An 18110-nucleotide genomic window follows, 5' to 3' on the forward strand; every position below is an offset into this window, starting at 1 on the left:
CCCGTCACTGGGCCTGTGTGGGCTGTGGCTATGAAGGGTGGGGGGGCCGGACAGGGAGGGAACTGAGTCTCCTCCAGTGGGCAGCTGTCTCATGTGCCAGCCTAATGCATAATGGGAAGCCCTTGTCCCCCTCATCCTGGTCCCTCAGGAGGAAGCCACAAGCAGTGGGTACGAAGCAGGCTGTGAAGCAGGCGTCAGGCAGAAGGGACAGAGGCGGTATGAATGCATTAGTCATCAGGAGGAACAGGTGCTCATTTCTTGGCATCTCGGAGGGGGAGGGTAGGCATAGCCAATTCGGTTGGGAAGTTTAAGTGCCCTGCCACACCTGTACGTTCTGCAGGAGGGGTGGGGAGAGCACACGGCCGTAAAGACGGCATCCCATGACTGGCATCACCAGTACTGGGCAGGGCTGCCTGCGGGCAGGACCACACGGCTGCCCAGGACAGGTATGGAAGGAGGCATGCAAATACGTTACCCGCAGGCCCACTCGTCCCGAGGACTCGTGACTTCCATGTCTCTCAGGTCCCCAGAAAGAGAACCTGCTGCCCTCTCCGGGCACTTGGCAATGCTCATGCGAAAGATCGCCAAGAACCAGGCCGATTGCTTTGGGGCTCCAATGAACATGACTTGGGCTCCGCCGTCCAAAAGAGGCGAGAGGTTTTGAACCACCTCGGGTGTTAGCCGGGTTAGTGATAGGCTACACAGGTCCACTCATCCACCATTCCTGAATCCACGCAGGTAACCACAGAGCGTGGTGGCCCAATGACCTATGCATCAGCTTCTCTCAATGGAAACATTAGCGCCGCCCGGTGGACAGGAGTCGCACGGGCGGGGACAGTAGATCGTGGACTTGTGGGAGTTAGTCCATGGGTGCTGGGGTGGGGTTAGTCAGGTCAGAAAAGGCAGTCAGCACTGGGTGATGGTAAGGTGCACTGTCATGGGGTATCCCCCCCACACGCACCGCAGCCAGCTCCCTGACTCCACATGAGCTTGGCACCCGGCCCCTTGGCTGGGGTCATCCGGTTCTGCCTTGTGAACTCAGATTGTGGCTTTTCTTGAAGATCTTTCTTCCAAAGGCCAAATCCCAGGCTGGGAATGAATCTACACCGTTCTCTGGGCGTCTCAGCACTGGCTACTCTCAAGGGAAAGGCTGAGCTCAGCACTGTGACAGATACCTCTCTGGAAATCGGCTGTCTTTGGCGGAGCTCCTGCTGGGAGTTTGGGGGCACAGGAGATGAGCCGTGGGGACCAGAGGGTGCTGCCTTTGCCGGTTGGAGCATGGAGGGGGCACGTGGAGGAGGGCAGGTGGAAGTCGGGAGGGATGGTTAGTGCCCTAACTCTACTCTGACATCTCTGGTGAAAGTTGCTTTGCTGCAAGAACTGTCTACCTTCTGGATGTTTCTCTTTCGTTTCCTTCCATTTCTAAGCAAATAGGAAGGAAAGTCTGGGTGATGAGCACTGCCCAGGAAAGGGGGAAGACAATGATGAAGACTCCACACATCCTGCCTCAAGTCCTGCAGGGGGACAATCACTTGACCTGCTCTTGGCTCCTGTGGTGGACATCGAATGCACGCACCACTAAGTTACCTGGGCACTCGTTGCTGTCCACGCTGAGAAAAGCAATGGCACAGGCTATTAGAGAGATAATGGCAGCTAATTCAGAGCTCAGATCATTCTGGTGAATGTGGATTTCACTGGCAGCTCATCCTACTCAGCGCGCCTTGGTTATGGTTTTGGCTAGAATCAAGTACTGTTGCCAAAAGAAGCCAAAGTCCTACAGGTACATCACAAGACTTTACTAAACTCCAGCTCAGAGAAACGGTATTGGTTTTCATCTGACTCACTTCCTCTATACTGTGCTTCTATTGGGGCCAACTTTGGGGGTGCACCTGTCAGAAGGGTGCACCTGGCAAGAAGAAAATGGGTAGTGCAGACAATGAATAAACAGGCAAATGCTGATGACTGGTTAGACTAGTTCAAGGTTTCTCAACCTCAACAGTGTTGATATTCTGAGCCAGAGGAATTCCTCATGGTGGAAACAGACCTGGTATGTGGCAGGCCATGGATCTGCATCCTACGCAATGCCAGGAGCACCCCAAAAAATGTCCCTCAACATTGTCAATGTGCCTTAGTCGTACAATTGCCCCCCGTTAAGAAGCATCAAAGAAGCCACTGGGTACTGCAAGAAGCCCAGGGGCTGTAAATGTAACAGATTCTATCCAGGACCATGCAGGGAGCTGCCCATCACCACACCCAGAGCATCTGGCCATGAGAGCAGGCAGGGCGCGGGTGACCGGCTCAGGACTGCTCTAAGCGACCGATACCACCGCCCTGCCAGCGTCACTCAGAAGGCTTTGGTGACCTCCAGGACAACACAGGCGATCCAGCCTGGCCTGCAGAGTTGCCTCATGCCTCATCTCCTCCAGTCCATGCCAGCTTCGTTCAGACACAAGCTCAAACTACTAAAGAGACATCACTTCGCATGCATCGCTTGAGATAAAAGAGAACCATGGACACAATGGATATACCTTAGTCATCATTTGGTCCTGTTATGTTCAGGACACATATGCAGAGAAATCGCAGCATTCACTGAGGCTAGGCCGTGGGCTGAGCTTCCTTACCCACCTTGAGACGGCAGAGGCAAAGGAGACCCGCTTCTCAGAGAGCCTCGGGAGCGCAGTGTGGTAGGGGAGGGCACGTGCACACCTGCACGTACCTCGTACCAGTGTGCCCACTGCCTGTGGGAGCGGCAGGCCGCCTGCTCCACACCACCACTGCACGACCACTCTTTGAAACTCAAATGAGTAACAGACCAGATTTAAGAGAACTCACAAGATCCTGGGAAGAGAAGTTAAAGGGGAGAGGGGATTGACAGCTTGGGTCCTCTCCTATTTTGGTCTTCAAATCTTCAACTACACAAACACATACACACACACACACACACACACACATATATATATATATATTTATATACACATATGTAACTATATACCTGTATATATACACACATACATATGTATGTACATGTAGGCATCAATGTATATATGCATATATACTTACATATATTTAATTTATATATCATATATACTCTATATGATATATATACACACATTATATATGTATGCAGGTATTTATGAACTTAAAACTTGAAAGACAATCATCCTTTATAGCAGATGAGCTTGGAATTGTAACACAGAAGACTCTTTCCTCTATGACCATGGAAATTATCCACCAGTAAGCACCACCCTTTGGCTAGCTCCTGCAAAAGCTTCCACGAACTGGAAATGAGTTCCAGGCCTTTCCCGCCCACCTTTCTTTCCCTAAACGTGTGTTCTAATTACTGACAGTGAATCAAACACAAGCTCTGATTGCTGAGGCAGGTAAGAGGAAGAAAACAAACATTGTAAGCTATCTTGAAGTAGGCTCTGATGTTTAAGTCCACAAAACGAAAACCCATCAAGTGCCTGAAAGAGTCCCCAGCAGCAGCCAAGGCAGCAACAGCAGTCTCCATGCAAGAGGAAGATGTGCGTGAGAGCGACAGCGAACAGCGTGTGACTTTGCTAGAGAAACTGGAGGAAGCGTAAGCAGCCTGGAAAAGCCGTGAGTCAGTGCAAAGCTTTACTTACCATTCGTGTTTTACTGTGAGAAAGCGTTTGGGCTTTTATTTACCAGTGCGAGAAAGAAACTTGAGGTGCCAACAGTTCAGGGGAAACAAAAATCTTAGAGAAAATGCAAGTACTAGGTGTCCAGGGGAAAATGACTTGAACATTTTTGAAGTAACAGTGGAATGCAGTCTTAGATACCGGTGTCCAAACTCTCATAGAAATTAGCAAGTGTAATCTATAAAGTGTTACTACATGTCTACGTTATGTTATTGCCTTTTGGCAAACACCAACACAGAATGGAAACCTGCCAGGTCACACCTATAACCCTAGCTACTCAGGAGGCTGAGATCTGAGGATTGAGAGCCAGCCTGGGTTGATAAATCTGAGTCTCTTATCTCCAGTTAACAAAGTAGTAAAGTATCAGCCATGAGCAAAAAAAAAAAAAAACCAAACTGCCAAGCCAAGAGGCCCTAGATTTAAGCCCAAGTATTGGTGCATACACACACACACAAACCCACAATCTTCAATATTTTTAGATGTAATCAGTATCACCAAATACAAAGGGAGAAATAATATTAGCGGCCATTGCCAAAACTGTAATTAATGTGCACAGTGGATTTGGATTAACAAGTGAAACTACAAAATACTGACTTTAAATTCTACCCTAAAACATTAAGTGGAGAAACTTGGACCCAGGCTAAGACTGCAATAAACAGATGCAGCCAAAGGCTGACTAAACAAACAAACAAACGCATGATGTCATTCTGTTGGAGCTATGGAAGCCACTGCCACTTCTCAGGTCTTGGCAGTGTGACACATCACAGGAAAGAGATGGGGAAAAATATTGGGGGGGGGGACTAAATGAAAGGTCTCCTGAGACTGGAGGTCTTTTTAATATACTTTTCTTAGGTGGGGGGAATGAGAAACAACAACAAGAAGAACAATAAAAGAGAGAATGAATATAAGGATGTCATGTACGTATTTGCGAGCGGCTGGCAGAGACCTCTTTCTAGCACACTGGTAGATAAAAGGGGCCGGGCGTCAGGTTAGCGTGGGTCGCGCTTGCTTTGCTGGCGCACGCGCACTTACGTCTGTGATAGTGTTCAGGGCCGTGTCTGCCCCGATGCTGAAATCAGAACCCGGCACATTGTTGGAGACAGTAGCAGGAACCATGACCATAGGGACACAGAACTCCTCGTAGTGCTCCCGGGCAGCTGCCAGCTCTAGGAGTCCCAGGTAGGCCTGTCAGATAAGTGTGTGTGATTGTGGGCCGGGGAGGGGGCAGGAGGGGCACGGAGAGGTGTCGCTGGGAGTGAGGGTGCACAGGAGGGCCTCGGGGTGCCACTTGTACCACAGCGCACGGGGTAAACAGTGGGAACCGGGGACCACTAAAAAAATCAACACAGAGATGCATTAAGACCACAGACAAGGAGAAGCAGTTCCTTAAGACAAAGGAGAAAATAGTATGGGGCATGATCATTTAGAAGAAGGAAGACTGTGTTCTTTTCAGGGCCAGAAGCTAGCTCCTGGAGGTCCTTACAGCTTTCAGAATGATGAGAGGTATTCATAGGACTGGTATTTATGAAATGTAAGATGTTTATTATTAGATATAAAATACTAAAGAGGGCATAATAAAGAACGACAGTCCAACATCTGATTTTGTTTTACATCTAAAAAGAAAATCTAAGTACCTAATTTCAAGAACCCAAGAGATGGAATTATTTCTGTGGGTGTAGAAACGAATCAGGGCTGTCAAGAGTTGAGTCTCACCTAAGGACTCCAGTGGTCGCTTCCCTAGTCATTTACTTAATCAGAACTGGGTCAGTTTTAGCCATCTCTTGCCACCCTGTGCTGTTCTGCATTACAATGAGCCAGGGCCTTGGGACTGGAAAATCTAAAATCCCAGCTCCTGAAGAGTAGCCAACAGCTACTCGGCTCGTGTGAAGCTAGCACGAGTTGCCACTTGTGGCTCAAGACTAAATAAACACATTAAATAGAGAATCGACAATGTACCTCAAACCCCCCAATGACCAGGAGGGCGTTGATATTGTGGTTCTTCATCTGTTTGGCGATCTGTTCCAAATACTTTCCGGGCAGGATACTGGAAACAAGACAGACCAAGAAACCAAGTCAGACAGGGACGAGCTTTTCAAGTTCCAGGAACCATCACCCCACCTCCTAAGCAAACCCCTTAGGAGACCCCCGCTGCTCCCAGGCCTCCTCTTCTACCTCCTGTCCACGGCCAAACTCAGTGGCATGTAGGAGCGGTGGGCAGTGCCTTCGTAGTGAGCAGAGAGCACCCTGGAGCGGCCAGGAGCCACAGCTCAAAAGAAGACATTTTTCAAAAGTAAGTAGTAGCTAGAAGTGTTCCAGCTCATTTGCATTATTCAAATCAACTTCATTGAAAACCCAAATTGGCTAGCTCTCTCCAGTGCTGTCTCTCCAGTGTTTCAAATGACTAGGTCAACCAGCACTACCGGAAGTGAATGGGATGTGCTTGTGTCCTTTCTCAAAATTCCATCCAACAGCCACCCTTCACTTTTTGTTTGCCTAAACAGGAGAAAATGGTACTTTCACTCCTGATAAGATTAGTAAGTAGTTACAGGAGAAAAATGCTCAATCATATAGCTAATCGGATCAAACAAGAGGATATTTCTAACAGCATAATTTTGTCTTTAAGGAGGGCTGGTTTTGAGACAGCCTCTTGCTATACGGGACAGACTGCCCAAGACCTCAGAACCATCCTGCCTCCATATCTGGAGTGCTGAGTTTATAGGTGTGCAACACCCTGCTTGGCTTCAGAATGCGTCCAAGGTTGTCAAGTCTTCCCCCCCCCCCCGACTACTCGAGGGACACACCCAATACGTGTACGCTAGCTGCTGGTGCTCTCACCAACTTCAAGCTCCGTCCGTGTGCTTCTGTGCGTAACACGGTAACTAGGGTCCAGAAAGCACCACTCATCTTTAGACCAAAACAAGACAGAAGCTTTATGCACACTGTTTTGCTTTCAAATACACTGAGGAATTATTGGAGAAAAGGGTCTTCTCTTGGCAAAAAAAGCTCTAGGAATTATCCTTAATGTCCTAAAACATGGCTGGGGTTCTGGGGTGACGATAGGTCTGTGTCTATTCACCTCTTCCTTTAGCAATTCCTTCTGGATTACAGAAGGCATCTACCCTTGGCTACTCTCTTCTAGAATATAGCCTTTTGTCCTTCCGTAAGTTAGGTCAAAGAATTAGAAGACTTTTGAAATTACCGTTTTGTCCCGAGAATGGACCCTCCTTGGCCAGTCCAACCTCCGACATCTGACCAGCCGATTTTTTTTATCTAATGTGGAAACACACCGAGAAATAGCTCAAATGAGGGAGAAAGGAGAATTAGAAAACTCTAAACTGATTGTTCCAAATTTTTGGATTTCATCTGGCCCAGTCAGCACTTAAGATCTGGGAAACTTTACTGGACTGTTCATTCATAGCGACGTTGAATGGGGTAGGGATATGGAATGTACTCCTGAGATAAGCTATTTGTAAGAATCCTCAATAAAACAATTCTCTCTCAGTCCAGGGACCTCTGTACCCTACCACCAGACAGGTGTTCTAGAAAGACACTTCAGCTGGCCAAGTTCTGTCCCTGGGAAAGAAAAAAATAAGTTTATACTTTGGGGTGTTTTGTTTTTAGTCCTTCCTTCCTTCCTTCCTTCCTTGAATTGAGCCCAGAACATCTGAACCATGGTTCTGGCCATTTTGTTTGTTAGTGTGTTCATTTATTCATCCATCCACACACTTTTTGTGGCAGGACTGGCTTGTGAACTCCAGGCCTCACACTGCTTAGGAAAGTAATCTACCACTAGAGTCACTCTGCCAGCCTGTCTTCGCATTGATTATTTTTCAGATGTGGTCACCTCTTAATGCAGGGGCCAGCCTGGGCCATGACCCTCCGGCTTGTGCTTCCACTCATGGCTTGGATGACAGGCATGTGCCATCATACCCAGCCCCTACGCATGCTTCCCCTGTAGCTTGGGACCACAGGTACGGTACATCCGTCTAGATGCAATCACCTCTTCTGGGTCCCATTCTTCACAGGAAGCCCTGAGGGCTCAGAGTCAGACACTTTTTTCTCTACAGTCTCCACTGGAGTCCTCTGAAGAGCTTCCCAAGCTCCACGATTCTCCCGATCCTCCTTGAAGAGGCCAGGCTACAGTATCCAACTGCCTGGAACATCTTTCCTCAGACATCCAACAAACAACCTCAACACAGCGCCTCACCTTTCCCACATCTGGCACTTGTAATTCTAGTCCCTCCACTGACTCAGGCTAGACCGGGACTGACGCCTGACTCATACCTATGACCATTTAGCGAATGAACACTGTAGTCCTTACTTTTACTTTTACCTGTAAGACCCCCCCCAACTGTCTCAGCTGACAGGTGAGCTGACCAAGTGCCACCCTCCAAGTTCTGCCACTGATGGACACCAGAAGGTCCTTGCAAAAAGCCAGACTAGGTGTCACATCCCTGCTCAAGACCAAACTCCTTACTGCTGACTACAGACGACCTTTCCCCTCTATCACCTCCTTTCCTTCCTCTTTCTTCCTCCCCTACCACAGTAGCCTAGTCCTCACCATTCTGGACCATAAGCAATACCTACCTGAGGGCCTTTACAGTGGCCTTTCCTCTACCCAGAACTAATATCACCCATGTCCACAAAGAGCCATGTACTCCGAGACCTGTGTCCCTCGGGCATGAGCATAGTTCCTCTGTCTCTCCTCCACTCGCCTGTGTAATAACTTACATGACCCACTCCTACTCTTCCTACTGACATCTCACCGAGGCCCCACACATCGAATGACAGGCATAAGAACTTCACAAAATAAATTAGCTGCTGACTATTTAAATGGACGAGAGCATGGATGAATGAATGAATCTCGTAGCTCAACACAGTCAAGCACAGGATTCACAGCCCCACAATTCTGTTTCAGACAGTGCATCATGTGAATAGGATCAAGTTAATGTCACTGGGTCTCATCAGAGAACCGGGAATAAAACCATGAGCTCGTGGCTCTTGCTTGTAATTCCAGCTATTCAAGAGACTGAGATCTGAGAATCGGGATTCAAAGCAAGCCCTGGCAGCAAAGTCTGCAGACTCTTTATCTCTGATTAACCAGAAAAAAGCTAGAAGGGGAGCTGTGGCTTAAGAGTCAGAGCACCAGTAAGAGGCAGCACCCAAACTATGAATTCAAGTTGCACACACAATAAAAAAAAAAAAGGAAGGAAGGAGGCAGGGAAGGAGGGAATCAGAAGGAAGGAAGGAAGGAGGAAGGAAGGAAGGAAGGACTTGGACATAATATTACATCTAGTGTAAGCTATAAATAGGTTAATAGACGTAAATTCCACAGAGTAATGAGATATAATAAGCACACAACGGTTGTTACTGTCTCATTTTTGTGGTACTATGGACAGAACTCAGGGCCTTGAGCAGGGTAGACAAGCACAGTAGGGTTTTAAATCCAGTGAGTCTTGCATTTGTCAGATGCTTTGTACTTTGCATGCAAGTCCCCTTCACGCATAACCACAGTGCGTGAGGCTTGAGGACATCACGCATCACTGTATGCTGGTGCCTTCTTAGAAAAACTTAAAAAAAAAAAAAAAACCTCAGACACCTTCAAGGCTCAGAGTCTAACCGAGGGCAGGATGCTAGCCCTGAACCGCTGTGGTCACAATCACACAGACGAGTGAATCTGAAGTACTGAGAGGAATGGGGCGGCTGGCCTGAGCATGTGTGGTGATGTTCCCGCCCTCCTGGGAGCCTCACCTGGCCTTTGGCAAAGCCATCAAAGCCATCGTAGATGGCGAACATCTTGTGGCCGTCTGAGATCCCCACGCGTACCGCGGAGCGCACGGCTGCATTCATCCCAGCTGCAGGCGCCCCGACGTTGATGATAGCCACGTTGCAATTGCTCTGAAAACAGGAAGTAGGGAGGCTTTGGGTTACCAGGTATGCACCACCGTTGCCTGCTGCACGCCCTGTCGGTGGCCTGCACCATGACCTCATCTGACACTGGCATGGAGGTCAAGATGGAAAAGGGTCAGTTAGAGAGGTTGGGGGCCTAGAACCTCGGTCCCTGTGGGCAGAGGCATGGATGCCGGCTACTTACCTTGGTGATCTGGTCATCTGGCAACTTGATGGCCAGTCGCTTGTAAGTTTTCAGGTTGCCCTCAAAGCTCCTAAAGAAAAGGGGGTGGGGGGGTTGTCCAATGTTAAACTAGTGGGCCACAGGAGAAAACTCATTTCATCTGGGGGCAGGAGACAGATCTAACAGTTTCTGCAGATGCTAAAGGAGCCTTTGGCTACTGTGGAAGAGACCCTCCCATTACAGACATCCCAAGAGCCCTCACTGGTATCTTTCTAATCTGTTATCAGACTTAAGAAATATGGAATTTTCTTGCTCTTCTTAAGTCTCTTTTTAAATGTTGGCTGTGTGTCACCTTGTACCTTAATTTTAGTAAGCTCTGAACAGCCCTCCTTCATCCAGCAAAAATCAAGGGAGAAGTAGAAAGCTCCATTTCTCCTTGTCTAACTCCTAAGCCTTCAGCCTCACTGCACAAATATTATTTGACCTATTCCTTGAGTTTTTCTGTTTTGGCTCTTGAGAGAGAAAAGAAGAATCACAGCCATCACAGGCCCAAGGAAGAGACGTTTGTTCTTTGTTTGATTCCAAAGAACTCACCTCCCCCGGAGCTGCACCGCATCTTTGAATCTTCTCTCATCCATTGCTTTCTGCACGTCCTGGGTCTTTAAAATAAAACCAAGAGAGCAAAGAAAGCATCAGGGCTTGTTATGTCCACGGGTGGACCGTGGATGGGAAACCCCATCAGACTGGCCGTGGCCGGACCTCCCTCACGGTCTGGCCCTTGGCTGGCGTGGAGCCCCACGGCATAGCACGAAGACCCCTGGCTGCCCTCTGCTCGGAACGCTGGTTGGCAGCCAGCCTATCACAGTCCAGCTGTGAGGCTGGAGTCCCAGGCTCCACCCAGTTCTTGCTTGCAAGGAAAAGGAAGGAGTCCTTGCCAATCATGGCCATGAAATTATAAGGATTTCTCCACAAAGGCAAAGCTAGGGGAAATGGGTCTGTCAGGGAAGGGTTTGTGAAAAGCTCTCAATCTAACTCTGGTAAAATTAACCAAACACAGACCACTGCCTCTCTGGGTGCTCCCAGAAGGTGAAGGAAGAAGAAGGGAGCCACCCCAAGACCAAAGGGCTCGGGGCCAACATGCCCTTGTTAACCCCAGCTAACTTCAGGATCTCAGGCAAGTGACCTGTCTCTCCAATCTAAGCAAAGGAAAATACCCCAATTTCCAGCTTCAAGATGTGAGATCTTTAGGAAAACATCTGATGAACTATAGGTGACCAATCATTAGCTCACTGTGGACTTTTCGCAATGAAACCTCGAAGGGGCTGCATGCAGAACAAGCTACCCTAAATCGTCTCCGGGTGGAGAGAGAAATCAGGCATGAGAAACAGACTTGAAATAAGTGAACTGCGCTCAGTTCAGCACTGTGAGCCCCTGCCACCTCTCACACAGTTCCTTTGCTTCCTGTCTTCCTGTCCCTGAGGAGACCACACACACACACACACACACACACACACACACACACACAGAGATGTGGATGCATGACACAGGCCCAAGCGCATGCGCGCGTGCGCGTACACACACACACACACACACACACACACACAAACACGCATACAACACAAACAGCACACAAGGCAGACATTCTTCACTCGGTACGTGTGGTGCAACTGGGATTTCTACAGGTTACTCTCAACGAATCCATTGACTTAAATTACTTCTCCACTTCTCCCTATCCCTTACAAACAGCATGCACGGCAGGGCCATTACAGAGAGCAGGTAAAGTCACAGATACAAATGCATTTTGGAAAAATTATAAGATACTAACAGTTTCTAATAAAACCAGGCCATCGCTCCTTCTCCCTGTGGAATGAAGGCTACATTACAATCCCTGCACCACTGTTGTGCAGTATCTGAGGCCTAGGTAAATCCTCTTTGACTTGTCTATCGGAGAGGTCACTACCCATGATGGAAGCCAGGAAAGCAAGGACATCGATGACATCGGCTTTACATGGTTGGCAGTGACAGCAGGCAAGAAAGTTCTGTCGGCAAGCAAAGGCCAGCTCATCCTGGCTTCAGAAAGGCGTGCATGGACTGCGCGGCAGACACACGCCATCTGTCCCCGCCCGCCCGTGCCCACACCAGGCCCGAGCTCACCATCTGCACACATTCCACCAGGGGCAGGCGCACGGCTTGGTTCCCGCTCAGTGACACGACACAGGCCGGGGTGTCGGGCGTGGCCTCCAGCAGGGCGATAACTGCCTCCACCCCCATGCGGCTGGCCTGGGGATGACATTGGAAACCATCCACGAGGGGCCTCCATGCTGGGCCAACCACGGAGCCCCTGGCTACTGAGACCACCATAGACCCCGCTTCCCACCTACTTCCTGTGCTCCAGAACACATCTGGAATGGGTACTGTCACCAGATCCTCACACTGGGCAGTTTCCCCCAGTCTTTCTTCAGACACAGATGGGTACAATCGATCAAGTTGTTTCTCACCCCTCTAACACAGCCTGCCTCTCTGTCTGGGAGAACTAGCGGGAGGGGCAGGAACAGGGGTAGCTAGGGACATAGGGACAGCCCTAAGAACGAAGGATTCGGAGTCAAACTTCCAGCTGACCCCTGGAGTCGGTTGCCGGAGACTTAGGCTCGGAACCCGACCTTGTTAGATCCCGACTCCCCCGTCCTCCTCATGATTGGAGGCGGGGGTCTCCCAGCCTCTGTGTGACCGAGGCTGGCTGTGTTTGGAAGTCTCCAAGGATCTTCCCAACTGAGGACATGAGCAGATCGCACCTCTGGGGTTGAGTATGCTGAGCTTCATGAAGAAGTGGCTCATTTGAATGTCCAGAAATACCCCTTTCTCCTGAGATCTGGTGAAAGTGCCCAGCGCCCCATCCTCCATTACCAAAATCCTGTCGAATGCGGAAGGAGTCCCTCCTCTCTGCACATGTCCAAGAATGGTCACGCGGGTGTCGTATCCCAGCTGCTTCACTACAAGCTGCAAGAGAGATCTCCATCAGGAAAACCAGGACCATGTGGAGACGCACGGCGTGGGCACATCAACTCTCAGCTCCTACCGGGAACTCTGCCCAGAGCAAGGGTTCCACTCTTCTGCCTTCAGACACAAGCCACACAAATTGTCACATCTAAGCTTCCTTTCCTAAAGGATGGTTCCGTGGAACTGCCCATTAAAATGTGTTTTATTTATTCATTTGTTGTTCCATGTGTTCTTGAGAGAGAATATCTGTATATAACCCAGACTGGCTTAAGAACACATTCTTGAAGCAGCCCTGGCTGGCCATGAACTTGAGATCCTCCTACTTCAATCTAAGTGTTAAGATCAAGGCATATGGCTAAGAAATTTTAAGACTGTACTTCTATAGTTTAAATAAAGTCTTTGTCTCCCAACAAGCAAAGGATAATAATGACTTGCTTCCTTATAAAAAGGTATCAAATCTGGCACCTGTGGCTCAGTCTTTTAATCCTAGCTACACAAGAGACTGAAATCTGAGAGTTCCTGGTTGAAGCCAGCCTGGGAAGAAAATTCTTGGAGCCTCTTAACTCCAAATCACCAACAAACATCTGGAAGTGGAGCTGTGGCTCAAGTGCTACAGTGCCATTCCTGAGTAAAAAAGCTGTATGATTGGGCCCTGCCCGAGTTCAAGCCCCAGTTACTGGCATACACTCATGCAGTCACACACGCACGCACACACACACAAACACAATTCCCCAGTTTAAAGTAGTATTACTTATGTTCTATGGAGATATAAAGACTTAACTTTTTATCACTCCGAGAGTGTGACCTGGCAGACTCAGCCTCCACTGGGTGGGAAGGGCAGCTGGTGACTTGGGGACTCAGCAGACCTCCCTGTGACTCAGTTTACTCCTTGATACCAACAGTGGGAACAGTGAAACTGATTCATGGCCACTTACTGTTCAATGTTCCATGACTTAATCTCAACTTCAAGTAAGTGAGAAGGAAAAGTTTTGCCCTGGTTTTCTTGTTTGCTGCTGGTAAACATTGTCAGATGTCTTTCTTGAGTTCCAGTCATTGGACTTAATACTGAAGGGTGTGGCTAGTTCTGAGATCAGTAAGAAATGAAATTTGCTCCTTAAGTGAAGATAATCATGAAAAAGAAATCAACTTGTAAACGCAGGTAATGGCTGTGGCCCTGACCCACAGATCCATCGAGAATCTGACTACCAACAATGTCTGCCTGAAACACTGGAATTCTGTGGATCCCGGTGAGCACCAGGAGAGGTGAGCCTGTCCAGCTAGGCCCTGCCCGTCCTCACCAGCACGAGGAAACAGTAACTTTCTTAGTGAGAATGTGCTTAAGAAATTGAGCCTGCCATTTTGGCTTGAACTCGGTCAGGGCCTTACGCTCTTCTGTTTTTTTCTCACTCAAGGCTAACATTCTACCACTTGAGGCACATCTCCATTTCTAGATTTTGTGTGTGTATGTGCCAATCTTATGGCTTGAACTCAAAACCTGGGCATTGTCCTTGGGCTTTTTTGTTTTGCTATTTTATTTTTTATTTGCTCTACCACTGTAGCCACAGCTCCACTCCCAGCTATTTTTCTGGCAGTTAACTGAAAATAAGGGTCTCACGGACTTTCTGGCCTGAACTGGCTTTGAACTGTAATTCCTGATCTCAGCCTCCTGAGTAGCTAGTATTGTTTACAGGTGTGAGCCACCAGTGCCCAGTCACTTCTGGCTTTTTGCTGGTTAACTAGAGATAAGATTCTCATGGAATTTTCTGCCCGGGATGGGTTTGAACTGCAATCCTCAAACCTCAACTTTCTATACAGTAGCCAGGATTACAGGCAAGGGCCACCTGCACTTCGCCCAAATAAAATATTTAATACAATGCAATGTTCCAAATCAATATTTGCCTCCTATTTCTATTTGGCAACAGAGGGGGAAAAAAGTGAGATCACACACACACACACACACACACACACACACACACACACACACTTACGTCCTTGATTGTCTCTGAGCTGATAGGTTTATTTTGTCGGTCAATTGCTCCTTCAGCCACAATGATAATGTTCAGCCTTTTTTTCCGAGCACGGTTCTAAGAGAAGAGAAAATCAAATCTCTCACGTTCTTAATCTGTTTCTGATGACGGCAATCACAAAACCATATAAGTCTGTCCCAATGTGTTGTACTGGCTTCTTTCCAAACAGAAAGTTTTGCTTAATATGGAAGGGAGAGCTTGTTAGCTGCTTCCAAAGGAGGAGAGAGGGACTCTGACAGGGCTCCGGCCAAGCAGTGGGAGGTCTGGGGGGCACTGCTACTACAGAGGAGATCCCTGCCACAGAGGGCAATTTAGGCTGGACCCCCTCTGTGAGCACACATAAAGGCTTTCTGCCACATGCCTGTCCACTGCCCCAGGAACATCCATCCACACCTCTCTGTGAGTCCAAGACATCTCTGCCATTATGATTGGAGGGTATTGGGCCCAATAAACAGATACAACACAGGAATGCTCTTGTTGGGATCTAGAATGTTCCCTGTGTCCCAGGCGTGGCTCCCTCATCCATGGGACTACATGGGTTTGGAGGCCTATAAAATGGGCCATGCTTCAGAGAATTTGTTCATATCAAGCATTTTCTTAAAGCACAGAGTGATCGATGATCTGGTCATTGCTGTCAGAAGCAGATGTATGGGTTTGCCTCCATCCATAAAACACTGCAGAGGTTATGAGCAATGCAGCTCTGGCAATTTCTCTATGGCATTATTCTTTGGAATTTCAGGAACCGACAGGACACGTCAACAGACAGGGCAAAAGAAAAAAAAATTCTGCAAGAAGCTGGACCTCATTTCACATCAGCAAGTCCTCACTTGCTTACTAAGTTGGGCAAACTGGCAGCTGCAGAGACCCTGTGAACTGTAACTATAGCTATTCGGCTCAATCCCTGGCAGTCCATGCAGAGGAATCCCAGTTACCTCCGAGAGCTTGACGCACATGCTCTCTTCCCAGCCTTCTTCAGGCGGCGACTCTGGGAGGAACACCCAGTCCGCCCCGCAGGCCAAGGCACTCACCAAGGCCAAGTACCTGCACAGAAAGAGTGTCACGTCAATGCAACACAAAGCACTCTCCCTGCAAGGCTACTGCAACACCCAAGCTTAGAGACAAATGCAAGCAGAATGACACTGCAGACAATAAACGCTATGGCCTCTCTGTCCACAGAGCCACAGGTATCTGCAATGCAGGGAGCAGAGTACTGAAGGAGAGGGTGCGGAGAGTCTTTCCCACCCGATCACATGTGCAGGTACATACCCACAGTGTCTCCCCATCACCTCCAGGACAAAGGTCCTCTGATGGCTGGAGAAAATAAAAAAAGGGTACAGTCAGTCATTGTCACTGAGAACGCAGGAAAGGCAGACAGAAAAAGTGCCCTCATAGCCCAGTGAGACAGAAAGTCTGCCTCATAATTACAGGCAAGAAGTTGCCAAAAAATGACTAGTTTCCTACAAAAGGCAAATGTTACTACAAAGGTGTTTCAGGGATGCGGAGCTGAGGGGAATCCGAGGTGACTGTGTTTGTTAGGTACGGATTTTACAACTTCTATCACATACACCCCAAGGCTTCCTTATACTCCTAGGTGCTTTGTCATGCTCTTTCTGAGTTCATGACTGTACTTCTGTCTATAACCCTGGGCTGGGTACACCCCACAGTAGCACATGAGCATGAGTGTCACAATCAGCTCCATTAATTTCCAAGGACCAGGGTCTTTCCATCAATGGAAAAACTCCACTGTTCTGAGCCATCCTGTCAACACCGGGGATGCGGTTTCCAGTAACCACTAAGCTCACAGCCACAGACTAAGATGGCTGTGCACGGCACAACTAAACAAAGGTAATCATGAGGCCCTACTCTCAGAGTTCTTATTCAATGTTCTGAGTCTCAAGCTACTTATTTAAAAAAAGGGAAACTAACTGGTAACCCAAACCTGCAATCCTAGTTAGTCAGGAGCCTGAGATCTGAGGATCACAGTTCAAAGCCAGCTCAGGCAGAGAAGTCCGTGAGACTTGCCAAAGCAAGAAGGTGAGGTCCCAGTCAAGTAAGGAGACTGGGTCTATGTTCCTCTAGGTAAGTGCCCCTTGATTTCCCCTGATTGTTTCCCTAAATGGTTTGTTTTGACTTAATCCTTCTATTAGGTTTAAGTGTTCTCATCTAGTTTGCTTTGCTTATGTACAAGACTTTTGCTAGGTTTAATTCCACACACTTTATGCGGTCTTGGCCTGTATAAGCTTTGTGCTAACTGCCCACAAGCAGCCCTCCGGCTCGCCAATACTGGTAAGTTGGCCTCTGACATGGTGGCTTCTCTGTCTCTCACGAGTGAGTTTCTGTACAACACCAGTACCAGCTTCTAATACTCCAGTTAGCCACCCTTCAGCAGAGCTGCCCTCCTGGTTTCCCTAAGTCCTTTTACCTCTGGGCTGTGGTCATGATGGCATCGACGACTTCGATGATCCTGTGCAAAGCGGAGTCAGTGCCAATGGTCATGTCTGTGCCACAGAAGTCGTTGTCGATGGAGCCCACCATACCGACCACATTGAGGTGAGCGTACTTCTGCACGGCCTCGTTATCTATCTCCCCTGCGTGAGAAGCAAGCACACACTCCATCACCCATGAGAGATGAGGACTCCCTTAAGTGCCATTCGGTGGGAGACCAAGTAAGGCATGTTACAGTAAAGAGAGCCATTACTCCAAACTCTTTCTCTTCATTATTTCACTGGAACTATTTGCAACTGAGTGTGCACACTTAAAAGGAAAGACAGGCAAAGGCAGAAGTAAATTATTCAAAATATGAGTTGTCACTTGGCACTTAGCAAGATCAGCAAGTTTTGTTTGTTTTGTGTGTTGCCGGTCGTGGGGCCTGAGCTCTGGGCCTGGGCGCTATCCCTTAGCTCTTCAGCTCAAGGCTAGCACTCAACCACTTGAGCCACAGCCACCACTTCTGGCTTTTTCTGCTTATGTGTTACTGAGGAAATCTAACCCAGGGACTCATGCATTCAAAGCAAGCACTCTACCACTGAGCCACCTTCCCAGTCCCAAGAACAGCAAGTTATTTTTAAAAAGAAAGGAAAAGAAAAGAAAAGAAAATCATCTATATGTTGCAATCAATACATTAAGAAAAAAAAAACCTAGAAGCATTGGTGGCTCACACCTGTAATCTTAGCTAATCAGGAGGCTGAGATCTGAGATTTAAGGTTCAAAGCTAGTTTAGGCAGGAAAGTCTGTGCGACTCTTATCTCCAATTAACCACCAGAAAACTGGAAGTGGAGCTGTGGCTCAAAGTGGTAGAGTACTAGCCTTGAGCACAAGGTTTAAGGACAGTGCCCAGGCAAGTTCAAGCCC

The 18110-nt window shown here is 48.2% G+C and overlaps 1 protein-coding gene across 1 annotated transcript in view; it reads right to left on the reverse strand.

Moving 5' to 3' along the window:
* The window catches only part of Pfkp (phosphofructokinase, platelet), a 60942-nt gene that overhangs the window by 13609 nt on the left and 29223 nt on the right, over positions 1–18110 (reverse strand). Inside the window, exons 5-16 of the mRNA XM_013009377.1 lie at positions 17182–17347; positions 16026–16070; positions 15692–15800; positions 14721–14816; positions 12640–12732; positions 11890–12015; positions 10330–10394; positions 9757–9826; positions 9414–9560; positions 6862–6932; positions 5619–5706; positions 4695–4847 (exon numbers count right to left, since the gene is read on the reverse strand). Of these exons, the coding sequence (XP_012864831.1) occupies positions 4695–4847; positions 5619–5706; positions 6862–6932; positions 9414–9560; positions 9757–9826; positions 10330–10394; positions 11890–12015; positions 12640–12732; positions 14721–14816; positions 15692–15800; positions 16026–16070; positions 17182–17347 (1229 nt within the window). The remainder of the gene's footprint in view (positions 1–4694; positions 4848–5618; positions 5707–6861; positions 6933–9413; positions 9561–9756; positions 9827–10329; positions 10395–11889; positions 12016–12639; positions 12733–14720; positions 14817–15691; positions 15801–16025; positions 16071–17181; positions 17348–18110) is intronic.

Source organism: Dipodomys ordii, unplaced genomic scaffold (assembly GCF_000151885.1).
Source record: "Dipodomys ordii isolate 6190 unplaced genomic scaffold, Dord_2.0 Scaffold9, whole genome shotgun sequence".
In the NCBI taxonomy this organism is placed as follows: domain Eukaryota; kingdom Metazoa; phylum Chordata; class Mammalia; order Rodentia; family Heteromyidae; genus Dipodomys; species Dipodomys ordii.